The sequence below is a fragment of the Mustela nivalis genome, assembly GCF_964662115.1.
Source record: "Mustela nivalis genome assembly, chromosome: 7".
NCBI classification, from domain to species: Eukaryota; Metazoa; Chordata; class Mammalia; order Carnivora; family Mustelidae; genus Mustela; species Mustela nivalis.
In genome coordinates this window covers 95468061-95484079 of record NC_139026.1, presented here as the reverse complement: position 1 = coordinate 95484079, position 16019 = coordinate 95468061, and the positions used below count along the sequence as shown (strand labels likewise).

General features: G+C 41.3%; 1 protein-coding gene across 5 annotated transcripts in view; it reads right to left on the bottom strand.

Annotated features, from left to right (window-relative positions):
- Positions 1-16019, bottom strand: part of LOC309869965 (RNA-binding motif, single-stranded-interacting protein 2) — an 82831-nt gene that overhangs the window by 15389 nt on the left and 51423 nt on the right. For 3 of the 5 annotated variants that reach the window (XM_082741832.1, XM_082741831.1, XM_082741830.1), the window contains one exon: positions 10656-10715. The exons of the other annotated variants lie outside the window; for them this stretch is intronic. In XM_082741832.1, the coding sequence (XP_082597958.1) occupies positions 10656-10715 (60 nt within the window). The remainder of the gene's footprint in view (positions 1-10655; positions 10716-16019) is intronic. 5 annotated transcript variants of the gene reach the window in all.

Sequence of the window (16019 nt, the reverse complement as noted above, 5' to 3'; positions counted from 1 at the left end):
TGGGCTTTCTGCTTGGCAGGGAGCCTGTCTCTCTTCCTACTTGTAATCTCTTGTCTGTCAAATAAATAAATAAAATCTTTTTTTTTTTTTTTAAGATTTTATTTTTTTTTATTTATTTGACAGAGAGAGATCACAAGTAGGCAGAGAGGCAGGCAGAGAGAGAGGAGGAAGCAGGCACCCTGCTGAGCAGAGAGCCCAATGTGGGACTCGATCCCAGGACTCTGAGATCATGACCTGAGCCGAAGGCAGCGGCTTAACCCAATGAGCCACCCAGGCGCCCCTAAATAAATAAAATCTTTAAAAAAAATGTCTTAACACCAACTATGTGCAAGCCCTATGTGACGTGATGGGGACTCACAAATGTGAGACTAGGAGTGAAATATTTCATAATAAATTCAAACACACACCCACAAGGAGCCATTAAGGAATTCACAAACCAGAGCTTACAATCTAGATAACTACCAGAATGAAATAAGTGTGCTAATGGGGATCCAAGCAAAACTGTATAAGTGTACAAAAGAAAAGACACTTAATTCCTGAGAGAAAGGTTTCTCAAAAAAACGGCTATATCTTGAAGGATGTGTAGGATATTAACCTTTTAATGGAGAGCCATAGGGAAAGGCAAATCAAAATCAGAATGAGTTACCACTCCATAACCACTAGGATGGGTATAATAAAAACATTATGGTTTTAACCAAAGGTAACCTGGATGTTATCTATAATTAAAAATAACAAGGCTGGCAAGAATGTGAAGAATCTGGAATCCTTCTACACTGCTGGTGGGAACATAAAATGATAACATCTGGTTTGAAAAACAGTTTGACAGTTCCTAAAATTGTTAAACACAGTTATCATATGACCCAGCAATTCTACTCCTAAGGATGGACCCAGGAGAACTAAAAACCTATGCCCACACAAAACCTGTACAAATTTCTTTTGGCTATTTATAATAGCCCAAAGTGGAATCAATCCAAATGTCTATCAACTGATGAATGGATGAAGTGTTGTATATTCATACAGAAAATTACTATTCAGCTACTATTCAAACCAGATGTTATCATTTTATGTTCCCACCAGCAGTGTGGAAATAACACTGATGAAACTTCAAAACACACAGTGAAAGAAGTCAGGCACAAAAGAGCACATATTGTATGACTGGATTCACATGAAATGTCTAGAACAGGCAAAGTCTATAGAGATAGAAAGTAGATTAGGGGCGCCTGGGTGGCTCAGTGGGTTGAAGCCTCTGCCTTCATGATCTCAGAGTCCTGGGATCGAGCCCTGCATCGGGCTCTCTGCTCAGCAGGGAGCCTGCTTCCCCTCCTCTCTCTCTGCCTGCCTCTCTGCTTACTTGTGATCTCCACCTGTCAAATTAAAAAAACAAACAAACAAAAAAAAACCTTTAAAAAAAAAAAAGCAGGGCGCCTGGGTGGCTCAGTGGGTTAAGCCGCTGCCTTCGGCTCAGGTCATGATCTCAGGGTCCTGGGATCGAGTCCCGCATCGGGCTCTCTGCTCGACAGGAAGCCTGCTTCCCTCTCTCTCTCTGCCTGCCTCTCCATCTACTTGTGATTTCTCTCTGTCAAATAAATAAATAAAATCTTTAAAAAAAAATGTGATAGTAATGGGTGGGGAGAAGAGGGCATTCCAACCACTAAAAACATCTTAAGATATTAGACAGCCACAGGCTAGCATGAACTAGCACAGAATTCAGCTTAGGTTGGCATCAGCCTACTTCATTTCTAGATAGAAAAGTTCTAAGACTACTATATTTTCTTGAAATTCAAGTAGAAATATAAAACAACCATTAATCATATCAGAGCAAGAAAGGGATACTTCTGTCTGGCTGGATCAGTTGAAAGACCATGTGACTTTTGATCTCAGCATTGTGAGTTCAAATCCCATGTTGGGTGTGGAGATTACTTTATTTAAAAAAAAAAAAAAAAAAAGAGCTTTTCCAATCAAGAAGTGGGCAGAAGACATGAAGAGACATTTTTCCAAAGAAGACATATCCAGATGATCAACACATGAAAAAGTGCTCAGCATCACTCAGCATCAGGGAAATACAAATCAAAACCACAGTGAGAAACCACCTCACACCAGTCAGAATGGCTACAATTAACAAGTCAGGAAACAACAGGTGTTGGCAAGGATACGGAGAAAAGAGAATCCTTCTACACTGTTGGTGGGAATGCAAGCTGGTGCAGCCACTCTGGAAAACAGTATGGAGGTTCCTCAAAAAGTTGAAAATAGAGCTACCCTATGACTCAGCAACTGACTACTGGGTATTTACCCTAAAGATACAAATGTAGTGATCCAAAAGGGGCACATACACCCCAATGTTTATAGCAGCAATGTCCACAACACCCAAAGTATGGAAAGAGCCTAGATGTCCATCAACAGATGAATGGTAAAGAAGTTGTGGTGTATATATATACAATGGAATATTAAACAGCCATAAAAAACCCCAAATCTTGCCATTTGCAATGACATGGATGGATCTAGAGGGTACTACGCTAAGCGAAATAAGTCAATCAGAGAAAGACAATAATCATATTCTCTCACTGATATGAGGAATATGAGAAACAAGACAGAGAATCATAGGGGAAGGGAGGGAAAAATGAAACAAGACCATCCAGAGAAAAAGACAAACCATAAGAGACTCCTAATCTCAGGAAACAAACTGAGGGTTGTAGGAGGGGAAGGGCATGAAAGGGAAAGCACGGCTGGGTGATGGACACTGGGGAGGGTATGTGCTATGGTTGTGATGTGTTGTGATATGCTGTGAATTGTGTAAGACTGATGAATCACAGACCTCTACCCTTGAAACAAATAATACGTATTAATTTTAAAAAGCTTAAAAAAAGAGGGATATTTCCTACATTCCCCCTTTTCTAGAAAAATAAACATTAACAATATTAACAGCAAAACAAAACAAAAAGGCATTTCTGGAAAATGCAGAGCCTGAACCAGAGAACACATACCATGTGTCTACCATAGCTGGTTTTAAAAGCTGACTCAGCACTTTCTACTATTTCCTCTTAACTCAAGTAAACCTGACACCATCTCCAGCTCATCTCCTCCTCCTCTTTCATGGCTCTCACCATTATAACAGCAATCTGTTTCCTGGATCCCTTGAATACCAAGATGGTAACAGTAAAGTGCACAAACTATACGGCCTCCAGGGAGTTATTTATGTTTATACATAATATAAGGTGGTGCTCAGATTGGGTCTCAAGTATACGACTGATATTTAAAAACCCTCAGCCACAGTGACTACAGAATCCACAGTTAAGCATATACTACAGCATACTGCCCAGGAATCCATTTGCCTTTCCAGATCTACTCACCACTCTTTTTTTTTTTTTTTTTAAGATTTTATTTATTTATCAGAGAGAAGAGGGAGAGAGAGCGAGCACAGGCAGACAGAATGGCAGGCAGAGGCAGAGGGAGAAGCAGCTCCCCGCTGAGCAAGGAGCCTGATGCGGGACTCGATCCCAGGACGCCGGGATCACGACCTGAGCCGAAGGTAGCTGCTCAACCAACTGAGCCAGCCAGGCGTCCCTCTACTCACCACTCTTACCAAACTTGCTTTGTGTACCAGGAAGCTGACCATATAGAGTACATGCACAGGTTCCCTTGCCTTCTGGCTTCCAGCTGGATTTGGCTAACCAGATGTACACCAGTAGCAGATCAAAGAGTAGATGGAGAATGAGATCAGAGTATTTATTTCCCTAGCTCCTGCCAAAGCACCATGATTTGGCTGCATACTACTGAAGCCCACAGTACTTTCCATACAGCTACTCTCAGATCCTGAGATAATCTCTCTCAGTATTTTCCTTTATTAGATCTAGAGGTAATGAGGTAATATAGGCTCTGTAATTGCTGGCCATAGGGTACTCTGCTCTCTCTCACTGGTTTCCTTAAACCCCTTTGTAAATAGTCTCTTTATTAAATCTTTCTCAAATTACTCAATTTGGATATGCCATCTATTTCCTTTTGGGACCCTGAATGATGAACCAACCATTCTACCTTGAAGGCTTGGGTGGAAGATTTGTGTCAGAAGCTCTTGAGAAACTCTGCTTTCTTTAAAACTGAATAAAAAACCTTCTCACTGTGCAAAAATCCTCAAGACGCAGTTTAACACAGAATTCTGTTCTCTATCAATTTGTCTAAACTTTAATAGTGTCTTAAATCCTTTCACACTTAACGATTTCATTTGATCTTCCTGACAACTCTATGAGGTCGAACAGGGGACGTGTTATTCTCTGACACTCAGAAACTGAGTCTCAGTCTTATTTCACCACTCCCTCTGTGATATCACTTTGCTTTTCATTTAGCAGAACCAAGGTACAGAAAACCCAAATACTAAAAGAATCCAAACCAGTGCAAACAGCTGAGTAAACACATAAAGCTGCCTTTTACATGACCTTATATCCTCTGTTTCTCTCCTTCTGGAATGAGAACAGTTCTAAGTTCCCAGGCAACTCGTAATGTCTAGTCAGTGTAGAACATTTAAGGAACAAAGGTATTTGAACTAAGACTCAAATACGCTAGAGGAAAATCTCTTATAAAGACTGGTGCTTACAGAAACCAACTAGAGCCACAGCCCTCAACTAAAGTATATGGGCGGTTCTGTGGTGGGCAGACCCCTTTAGAAACATTGGTTTTAAGGAGCACAAGCCCATGCCTGCAACCCAAGTAATAACCAACCATGTCACCAGTTTGTGGGTACATGTCAGTGTGGCAATACCTCATATGTACCAGGAAACACACAGCAAAGGGCTTAATAACTTCTCAGGGTGATAGAGGGATCTTTAAGGGTTAAGCAGCTGAAGTCAGAACATGACAGCCAGCGGCTTAGGGAGAATAGGTGTGGAACACAACTCAGCCCCCACTGAGTGTTATTCTGCATTACCCAACGCCTCCACTATTTAGCTTAGCTGGTGCATCATCTCTGTTCAGGAGAGTATACAGCCTGAGAAGGAACTGCAAAGTGAGCCAGAATAGCAGCATTGTTGGATCTCCGTGGCTCAAAGAGAAGTGTATCTGGCTCTGCCACAATATGGCTTTTTCAGACAGAGAAAAGACAGGAAAAGAGAACGCCAGCCAATAGTCCGTTTTACCCTACCTCATCATTTGCCATATAGTCATCATTTGACCCAATTTCATATTAGCCAGAAATAAATCAAATAAACCCACAGGAAATCAAGAAACACCAGCACTCGTCTTTTCCACCCTCACAGTACCTGATCAAGGAACACCCAGAATACCCAAAGAATACTGGGGATCTGGTCTTACTAAGACTCAAAGTCATGAAAAGATTCTGCTCCTCTGTTCATTATAGAACTTTTTTTCATTACAGAAATACTTTTGACTCACCAAACAATAAATACTGGCAATACTACACACCTGAAGGAACTGGCCTAACCCAATGAGATGAAAGGTACGTGTGCCTAGTCTATTTCCAGATCAAAATAAAATGTACATATACAACCAGTCTGTAATACATCAGGTATATCAAGTCCTTAACCTTGTTCTAGCTTGCTTTCTACAAGTCACAAAGATGTCACAAAGTCTAATGTAATATTCATACAAGTATCTCTAAAAAGATAGAAGAGAAATAGTTAATAATTATGGCTACTAGAAAGGAACTAGGTATATGGAGGATGGGGTGAAAACACAGACTTTTTCTGTATTTAATACCCATTTGAACATTTTGGGTTTTGGGGGGGTTTGTTTTATAGGGAGGGTTTTTAAAATAAATTTATTTTTTAAAAAGACTTTTATTTATTTATTTTTTAATTTTTTATTTTCAAAGATTTTTATTTATTTATTTGACATACAGAGATCACAAGTAGGCAGAGAGCCAGGAAGAGAGAGAGGAAGGGAAGCAGGCTTCCCTGCTGAGTAGAGAGCCCAATGCGGGGATCAATCCCAAGACCTTGAGATCACGACCTCAGAGGCTTTAACCCACTGAGCCACCCAGGCACCCCAAGGGGGCTCTTTTTTTTTTTTAAGTTTAAATTCAATTAATTAACATATAGTGTATTATTAGTTTCAGAGATAGAGTTCAGTAATTCATCAGTCTTACATAGTACCCAGGGCTTAGGGGCACCTGGATGTCTCAGTCGTTAGGTGTCTGCCTTTGGCTCAGATCATGATCCTAGAGTCCTGGGATCAAGTCCCGAATCAGGCTTCCTGCTCAGTGGGGAACCTGCTTCCCCTCTCCCTCTGCCTGCAGCTTCTCTTGCTTATGCTCTCTCTTGCTATCTTTCTGTCAAATAAATAAATAAAATCTTTTAAAAAAGAAATACCCAGTGCTCATTCCATCAGTGTCCTCCTTAATGCTCATCACCCAGTTACCCCCACCCCTCCACTCCCAAACCCTTAGTTTCTTTCCTATGATTAAGAGTGTCTTATGGGGGGCGCCTGGGTGGCTTAGTGGGTTAAAGCCTCTGCCTTCAGCTCAGGTCATGATCCCAGGGTCCTGGGATCGAGCCCCACATTGGGCTCTCTGCCCTGCAGGGAGCCTGCTTCCCTCTCTCTCTGCCTGCCTCTCTGCCTACTTGTGATCTCTCTGTCAAATAAATAAATAAAATCTTAAAAAAAAAAAAAAGAGTGTCTTATGGTTTGTCTCCCTCTCTGGTTTTGTCTTATTTCTCCCGGATTTGTTTCTTTTACCAACCAGAATCATGCTGTATGTATTGTTCTTTAATGTGCCTTTTGGAGATGTTCTCAGCCTAGCACACTCCTTTTATCCATTATATATTCCACAGAATTAGTGTCACTGTTTGGGTTGCTTCATTCCACTGTTATAATTATGCCTATTTTTGTACACAAACTTGAGAACAGTGGCTGGAATTTGAGAAGAGTGTCAGTTTGAGCCCTTGTCATTCTGAGGTGAGGGCGTGCTGACTTGGCATTGAGCAGGTGGCAGGCTGTGCATGCTGACTCGGGCAGGAGAGTGGCTGGACTGTGAACTGGCATCAAGTGTAATAGGGATGTGGCTGGTTTTGTCCCTGGTCATGAATTCCTTTGAATTCTGTTTGTCTGGGAAACTCCCTCCCACCTTATATTCTGAATGAAAGCCTTGCTGAATAGAGTATTCTTGGCTGCAGATTTTTTCTTTTCAGCACTTTGAATATATCATGCTGCTCCCTTCTGGCCTGAAAAATTTCTGCTGAAAAACCCACTGATAGCTTTATGGGGTTTCCCTTGTATGTCACTGCTTTCTTTTCTCTTGCTGCCTTTAAAATTCTCTCTTTATCACTACTTTTGGCCAGCTTATTTGTATCTTGGTGCAGACCTTTCTGGATTGGTTTTGTTGGGGGCTCTCTGTGCCTCCTGGATCTGGATTTCTCTTTCCTCCCCCAGATTCAGGAAGTTTTCAGCTATTATCTCTTAAAATAAATCTGCCTTCTTGCTCCCTTCTCCTTCTGGGATCCCTATATTATGACTATTATGCTTGACAGTGTCACTGAGTTCCCTGGGCCTATTCTCATTTTGTATTTCCCCCCCTCTCATCTGCTGAGCTTGATTACTTTCCATTACTCTGTCCTCTAGGTTGCTGATCTGTTCTTCTACTTCCTCTTGTTTGCTATTTATTCCAGGTGGTCTATTTTTATTTTCATTTAATGAGTTCATTATTTCTTTTTTTTTTTTTTTAAATATTTTATTTATTTATTTGACAGAGAGAGATCACAAGTGGGCAGAGAGGCAGGCAGAGAGAGAGGAAGGGAAGCAGGCTCTCCGCTGAGCAGAGAGCCCGATGCGGGACTCGATCCCAGGACCCTGAGATCATGACCTGAGCCGAAGGCAGCGGCTTAACCCACTGAGCCACCCAGGCACCCTGAGTTCATTATTTCTAATTGGTTCTTTTTTAGATCTCCTGTTTCTTGGTGAAGGATCTCATGGAGGTCCCATAATCCTTTCTCAATTCTACTGAGTATCTTCATGAGCATTACTTTAAATTCACTATCAGACATATTACTTGTCTCCATTTTGTTTAGGTCTCTTGCTGTGATTTTGTTCTGCTCTTTCATTTGGGACATATCCCTCTGTCTTCTCATTTTTTTTTTAAAGATTTTATTTATTTATTTGACAGAGATCACAAGTAGGCAGAGAGGCAGGCAGAGAGAGAGAGAGAGAGAGGGAGGGAAGCAGGCTCCCTGCGGAGCAGAGAGCCCGATGTGGGGCTCGATCCCAGGACCCTGAGATCATGACCCGAGCCGAAGGCAGCAGCCCAACCCACTGAGCCACCCAGGTGCCCCCTGTCTTCTCATTTTGTCTATAGCTGCATCTGTTTCTCTGTGTTAGGAAAGTCAGTTACATCTCCCACACTTGAAAACAGTGGCTTTATAAAGAGGTCCTGTAGTGCCCTGCAGTGCAATGTCTCCTTTTCACCAGAAAATGGTGCTTCAGGGTTATCTCTTTATGTGTTTGTGCACACTCCTATTGTGGCTGGGATGTATTTGACTCGGTTCAGTGTGCAATGGCTCTCTTTGCCTGTTGCAGGCAGAGTCTGGCGCCGGTGGTGTTAGTGGGTTGGTCCCAGGTAGCCTTGGGCTTGAGTTCAGTAAGACCAGATGTTTGCCAGAGATGAAGTAGCACCAAACTGCAGGCACTTTCCCTGTGTTGTTCTCTGAGAAGCTTTTATTGGTCAGGGGTGGGGGTCCTGCAGTCAGACCAGCTGTCTGCCCCTAACCCACTGCTGGGGTCACAGTCAGACTGGTGTGTGGCTATCTTCCCCTCTCCCTGGAGCAGGACTCACTTTGGAGTGACGCTGACCCTTGTCTAGGCTGTGCGCACACCTCCAGGCTTGTGGCACTGTTCTGATGGGATCTTGTCAGGAGCAATCTGAGGGGGTGATCTGTTTCACTATGGCCTCTTCTCTATGTCTGGCTGCAGAGAGTCTGTTCTGCCAGACTCTGTTCAGGTCATTTTCTGGGTTATTTATGCCAATGAGTGTGTTCTCTAGGTTGCCACGTGGCAGGAGGTGAGCCAGGGTCCTTCTACTCCACCATCTTCCCAGCAGCCTCTGCTGAAACTTTTGTTTTATACCAAGTCCAAACATCTATTATATATTTAAAACCAAATAAAAGTTGGGACACCTGACTGGCTCAGTCAGTAGAGCATCCAGCTCTTTTTATTTTATTTTATTTTATTATTCATTTGAAAGAAACAGTAAGAGAGGACAAGCAGAGGGGCAGAGGGAAAGGGAGAAGCAGACTCCCCACTGAGCAGGGAGCCTGACGAAGGGCTCAATCCCAGGACCCGGAGATCACGACCTGAGCCAAAGGCAGATGCTCAACCGACTGAGACACCCAGGCACCCTAAATATCCAGCTCTTGATCTCAGGTCTTCGGTTTGGGCCCCATTTAGGGGCAGATATTTTTTCTTAAGTTTATATTTTTAGTAATCTCCAAACCCAATGTGGGGCTTGAACCGAGACATCAAGATCAAGAGTCAGATGCTCTTCTGACTGAGCCAGCCAGATGCCCCACAATTACTTTAAAATAAATAAATTTTTAAAAGTCTCTTAAAAATCTGACATACTAGGGGTGCCTGGGTGGCTCAGTTGGTCAGCTCGGGTCGTGATCCCAGAGTTTGGGGATCAAGCCGGTGTCAGGCTCCCTGCTGAGTTGGGAGTTTGCTTCTTCCTCTCTCTCTCTGCAGCTTCCCCTACCTGTCCACTCTCTCCCTGCCCCAAATAAATAAATAAAATCTAAAACAAACAAACAAACCCGACATACTGATAGACTATTGGGGTACCTGGTAGCTCAGTCCGCCTTCCACTCAGCTCAAGATCCCAGGGTCCTGGGGATCCAGCCCTCTGCCAGGCTCCCACTTCAGTGAGGAGTCTGCCCCTCTCTCCAATCCCTGCTTGTGCTCACTCGCTCTCAAGTGAATAAATAAAATCTTTTAAAAAAAGTAGGATAGAATATTAAAACACTTGAGTCTACATAGCCTAAGTCCTGGATCCATGATCTTCTACTTCCTAAAACACTTTAAATCTCAAAAAGACAGTGATCTGAACAAAACTAATTCTTAGGAAAAGTGTTAACCTACTTTATCAAACTCAAGATCTTAAACTATAATTGGAATGGGGCAGAGATTGGAGATAAGGAGTGAAGGTGAAGACCTGCTGCTAAATTGAGCACTAAATACCAAAAACCAATTACATCTGATCCTTAAACAACGGGTTTGAACTGTGAGGGTCCACTTACATGCAGAGTTTTTTTGATACAGTACTGTAAATGTCTTTTTTCTTCCTATGATATTCTTTTTTTTTTTTTTTTTAAGATGTATTTATTTGACAGAGAGAGAGAGAGATCACAAGTAGGCAGAGAGGCAGGCAGAGGAGAGGGGAAGCAGGCTCCCAGCAGAGCAGAGAGCCCGATGCGAAGCTCGATCCCAGGACCCTGAGATCATGACTGGAGCGGAATGCAGAGGCTTTAACCCATTGAGCCACCCAGGCTTCCCTCCTTATGATATTCTTAAAAACATTTTATTTTCTCTAACTTTACGGTGAGAATACAGCATATAATACATATAACATACAAAATATGTATTAATCAGCAGTTTATGCTATTGGTAAGGCTTCTGGTCAACAGTAGGCTATTAGTAGTTAAGTTTGGGAGAGTCAAAGGCCATACCTGAACTTCCGAATGCACAGAGGTTCCGTATCCCCAACACTGGCACTGTTCAAGGGTCAACTGTATAAACAAAGGGTAAGTTCTCCAAAAAAGGAGGACAAAATTCTTGTTTAAATTGTTTATTTAAATTCAATTTAGTTAACATAACTGTATTATTAGTTTCAAGGGTAGAATTTAGTGATCATCAGTTACATATAATACCCAGCGCTCATCACATTCCCTCCTTAATGCCCATCACCCAGTTACCCCATCCCCTCATTTACCTTTCCTCTAGCAACCGTGTTTGTTTCCTAGAGTTAAGAGTCTCTTGGGGCTTGGGGCACCTGGGTGGCTGTCAAGCATCTGCCTTCAGCTCAGGTCATGATCCCAAGATCCTGGGATGGACCCCCACATCAGGCTCCATGCTCAGCAGAAAGTCTGCTTCTCTCTCTCCCACTCCCCCTGCGTGTGTTGCTCTGTCTGTCAAATAAATAAATAAAATCTTAAAAATTAAAAAAAAAAAAGAGTCTCTTGGGGCACCTGGGTGGCTAAGCTGGTTAAGCATCTGCTTTCAGCTCAGGTCATGATCCCAGATCCTGGGATCAAGCCCCACATCGGGCTCCTTGCTTAGAGGGGAGCCTGCTGCTTCTCTTTCTCCCTCTGCCTGCCACTCGCCCTGCTATGCTCTCTGTCAAATAAATACCTCTGTTTGTATGTTATCTTCTTTTCCTTCCCTTCCCCTATATTCATCTGGTTTGCTTCTTAAATTCCACATGAGTGAAATCATATGGTATGTCTTTCTCTGAAGGAGAAAATTCCATCCAGTTCCTGGATAGCAATGTGTAAGATTATGTAAGAATTTCTGCAAGGCCCAGTATCCACTCTCTCATAAATATATACTATATACATAACAGCTATAATATAGTAGCATCTATAAAGAATATAGAAAAAGGGGAAATCCTTACTCACTTAAGCTGATATATTAAAACAAAAGAGCTATTTTTCTTATAGAACAGAATCTCAGGTTCCTACCTAGCTACTAAAGATATCAGTGAGAGGTGAAATTAGATAAAAAATTAAGAATGAGAGTAAGAGACCTACACTTTAAGGCAACCTTCCACTGTCCCTGACTTCTTTCCTTTTCTCTAGTCTCCCTCTTCTCTCTTACTCACTTCCTTTCTTCCTCCATTTTTTCCCCTTCTTTTCTTTGTTTAGGCTTACTCCTGACAGTTTTGTTCAGTGATATTCTTAAGTAGTAACTAGTCTGGTTGTGGTAAAGTTGCTCACATCCTACCTATTAAAAAAAGATGACACTCCGGGCAGAGGATAGAAAGCAAATTTTTTTCGTTTTTTAAAGATTTTATTTATTTACCTGACAGAGAGAGAGATCACAAGTAGGCAGAGAGGCAGGCAGAGAGAGAGGAGGAAGCAGGCTTCCCGCTGACCAGAGTGCCCTATGCGGGGCCCAACCCCAGGACCCTGGGATCATGACCTCAGAAGAAGGCAGAGGCCCCACCCACTGAGCCACCCAGGCGCCCTGGAAGCAAATTTTAATAACAAGAACTGTTTTACTTTTTTTTTTTTTATTAAAGATTTTATTTATTTATTTGTCAGAGACAGAGGGAGAGAGAGCAAGCGAGCACAGGCAGACAAAGAGGCAGGCAGAGGCAGAAGGAGAAGCAGGCTCCCTGCCGAGCAAGGAGCACGATGTGGGACTCGATCCCAGGACCCTGGGATCATGACCTGAGCCGAAGGCAGCTGCCCAACCAACTGAGCCACCCAGGCGTCCCTGTTTTACTTTTTATAATGGAAAACATATACAAAAGTAAACAAAAGAGTATAATGAATCCTTACATACTCCTTACTTAGCTTCAATAATTATTCATGGACAAATTGCTTCATCTGTAGCTCTACCTATTTCTCCATCACCCACATGATTTCAAAACAAATACTAAATATACCATGTCATTCTAAAATGTTCCCACATAAAAGTCAGAAAAATTCTTTTCTTAAAACTTTATTTATTTATTTAAGCAATCCTAACATTAAATGTGGGGTTCAAACTCCTGACCCTGAGACCAAGAGTTACACATTCTTCAAACTGAGCCAGCCAGCCCTGAAAAAGAAAATCTTTTTTATAAAACAAAGCACAATGTCACTATATCACCTAAAAAATTAATATTTCCTGGGGTGCCTGGCTGGCACAGGTGGTAGAACACATGACTCTTGATCTTGAGTTTTTAGTCTGAACCCACATTAAGCAGATGCTTAACCAACTGAGCCACCCAGGCGTCCCTAAATAAAACCTTTAAAAGAAAAAATTGGCCTTCAATGGGCATAAGATGTAATGCAAAAATAGAACAATGACATGAAAAAAACAAAAAACAAAAAAAAACCATCACCAAAAACTCACAGTAGCAAAGTAAAAGTGCCTCTGACCTAGTTTTTCAAAAGTAATTACCCAAGATAATATCAAAAACAAACAAACAAAGTAGAAAAGTAAACACAAGATAGTTGCAACTGACCTATTATTTGATTATCTTTCTGTCAGGAAAAGAGAAGGCAAAATAACATTTGCTGGCTACCTACCATATTCCAAGTCCTAGAGGACTTTGTTATCTAACATAATCCTTACAAAGAAGATAATAAGACATTCATTTCCATTTTGGTATTGATTCAGAAACAGATTCAGAGGAGCCTGCTGCTTTAAGTTCACATAATAAATAAATAGTAGAATCTTATTCTTTTTTTTTTTAAGATTTTATTTATTTACTGGACAGACAGAGATCACAAGCAGGCAGAGTAGCAGGCAGAGAGAGGAGGAAGCAGGCCCCCTACTGAGCAAAGAGCCCTATTTGGGGCTTGATCCCAGGACCCTGAGGTCATGACCCGAGCCGAAGGCAGAGGTTTTAACCCACTGAGCCACCCTGGCGCCCCTGGAATCTTATTCTTAACTCAGGATCATCTGGCTCCCCCAACCACAGCCTTTCCATTGTTAGTCTTTGAGAAAGCAATGGCTTTCATAAACTATAAACAAGGTCAATAATTAATCCCAATTATTAAAAAAAGAAAAGTCAATTTCTAAAACATCTTTAAGGGATGACCTGGGTGGCTCAGTGGGTTAAGCCTCTGCCTTCAACTCAAGTCATGATCCTGGAATCCTGGAACCAAGTCCCACATCAGGCTCCTTGCTCAGCGGGGAACTGCTTCTCCCTCTGCCTGTTGCTCCCCTGCTTGTGCTCTTTCTCTCTCTCTGACAAATAAATAAATAAAGTCTTAAAAAAAAAAAAAAACCCTCCCTCCTCCTCTCCTCTAGGTGTCATTTTTGACTCTTCACTTAAAGACATTTTATTTACTCATTTGAAAGCTTAAAAAGAGGGAGAGAGATGGGGAAGAGCCAATGAAGCAGTCAGATCACACACAACATTTATCAGTTAAGTTCACCGTCTCACATGGGTTCATGGCACCCCAGAACAATTAAAATAGTAACAGCAAAGATCATTGATCACAGATAACCATGAACAATGTAACAATTTAAAAATTTGAGATATTGCAAGGATTACCAAAATGACACGAAATGAGCAAATGCTGTTGGAAAAATGGTGCCAATTTGCTTAACACAGGACTGGCACAAATCTTTAGTTTGTAAAAAATACACTAACTGCAGAGCACAATAAAGTGAAGCATGATAGGATAAGGTATGCCTATACACATTCAGCGCTGCTACTCCACAATGATTAAGTCTTTTGTTTGTTTTAGAGAGAGAAAGAGTGTGCATGGGTGGGAGAGGGGCAAAGGAAAAGGGGCAAAAGCATCCCAAACAAGGTTCCACCCTCATTGGGGAGCCCGACACGGGGCTTGTTCTCAAGACCCTGAGATCATGGGCTGAGCAGAAACCAAGAGTTAGTCACTTAACCAACTGAGCCACCCAGGTGCCCCTTCAAACTGGTTAAGTTTAAAAGGGTAAGCCACCAGACAGGGAAGTCCATAGCTTTCCATTTGCTTTTTTTTAAATCACTGCTATATCTAGGTAGATAAATCCGCCAATTCTGGGGTAGTATTAGAAATCCACTGGCCGGAGATATAAGCTACCTTCTTGACAATTAGTTTTAATAATAATAAATGTTTTGTTTTGATTTTTATCTCTCAAACTCTCTTATTTCTCATGTGGACTGGAGGAAGAGGAATGCTTCAAACTGAAACCCCTCAAACCCCAACATTCTTTAAAGGCAAGGCAAGTATTATCTTTGATAGTTGAAATGAGGTGGGGGAGGGGTAAAATGTTAGCGTGCCTGGCCCTTCCAGTTTGTAAATCCTATAATTAAAAAATAAAATAATGATTTAATAATAACTCAACTTGGGTTAACAACAACAAAAAAATCATTTTCATTATTTTACAAATGAAGAAAAATCAGATTCAGTTTTCACTTTTTTATTATTTTTTAAAGATTTTATTTATTTATTTCACAGACAGAAATCACAAGTAGGCAGAGAGGCAGGCAGAGAGAGGAGGAAGCAGTCTCCCTGCTGAGCAGAGAGCCTGATCAGGGGCTGGATCTCAGGACCCTGGGATCATGGACCTGAGCGGAGGGCAGAGGTTTTAACCCACTGAGCCACCCAAGCACCTCGGATTCAGTTTTTATTATTCAATTATTCACTACTCATTTAGGAATTAAGTAGGCAATGAATCAATGTTTACCAAATGTTTCTTCAAAAGTATCTTTCTTGATTACAGATCCTATTAGTTAGCAGAAAGTGGTTAAAACACAGGCTTAAAAAAGAAATAAAGAAACACAGGCTCAATAATTACAAAGACTTAGATTTAATTCTGTCACCATGTACTAGCTGTATGACTCTGGATAAGTTGCCTAACCTTACTTGTAAAATGAGGACAGTAATAGGACCTATGCAATAGAATTGTTATGGAGATGAAAATAAATACATGTAAAGCTCTTATAATGGTCCCTGAGATATAAAAAGAGTTCACATCTGTTTATTCAACAAATACTGAATTCTCCTTTAGAGTACCAGACAAGGACAGGTACCAAGGACAAAATTCTAAGCTATACCAGAGATAGTCTTGGTCCTAATGAAATTTAGCATTTAGCAGAGATAAAGACATTAATCAAATAATCATAAAGCAATTGCATAATTCCCCACTATGATAAATGGGCTAGAAAGACAAAACAGAAAGCTGTAACCTACTTTAGTTAGTCTGGTCAAAAAGGTGATATTTATCTATCTATTTATTTATTTATTTATGTTTAAAGATTTTATTTATTTATTTTTTTATTTAAAGATTTTATTTGTTTATTTGACAGACAGAGATCACAAGTAGGCAGAGAGGCAGGCAGAGAAAGAGAGAGGAAGGGAAGCAGGGGCTGG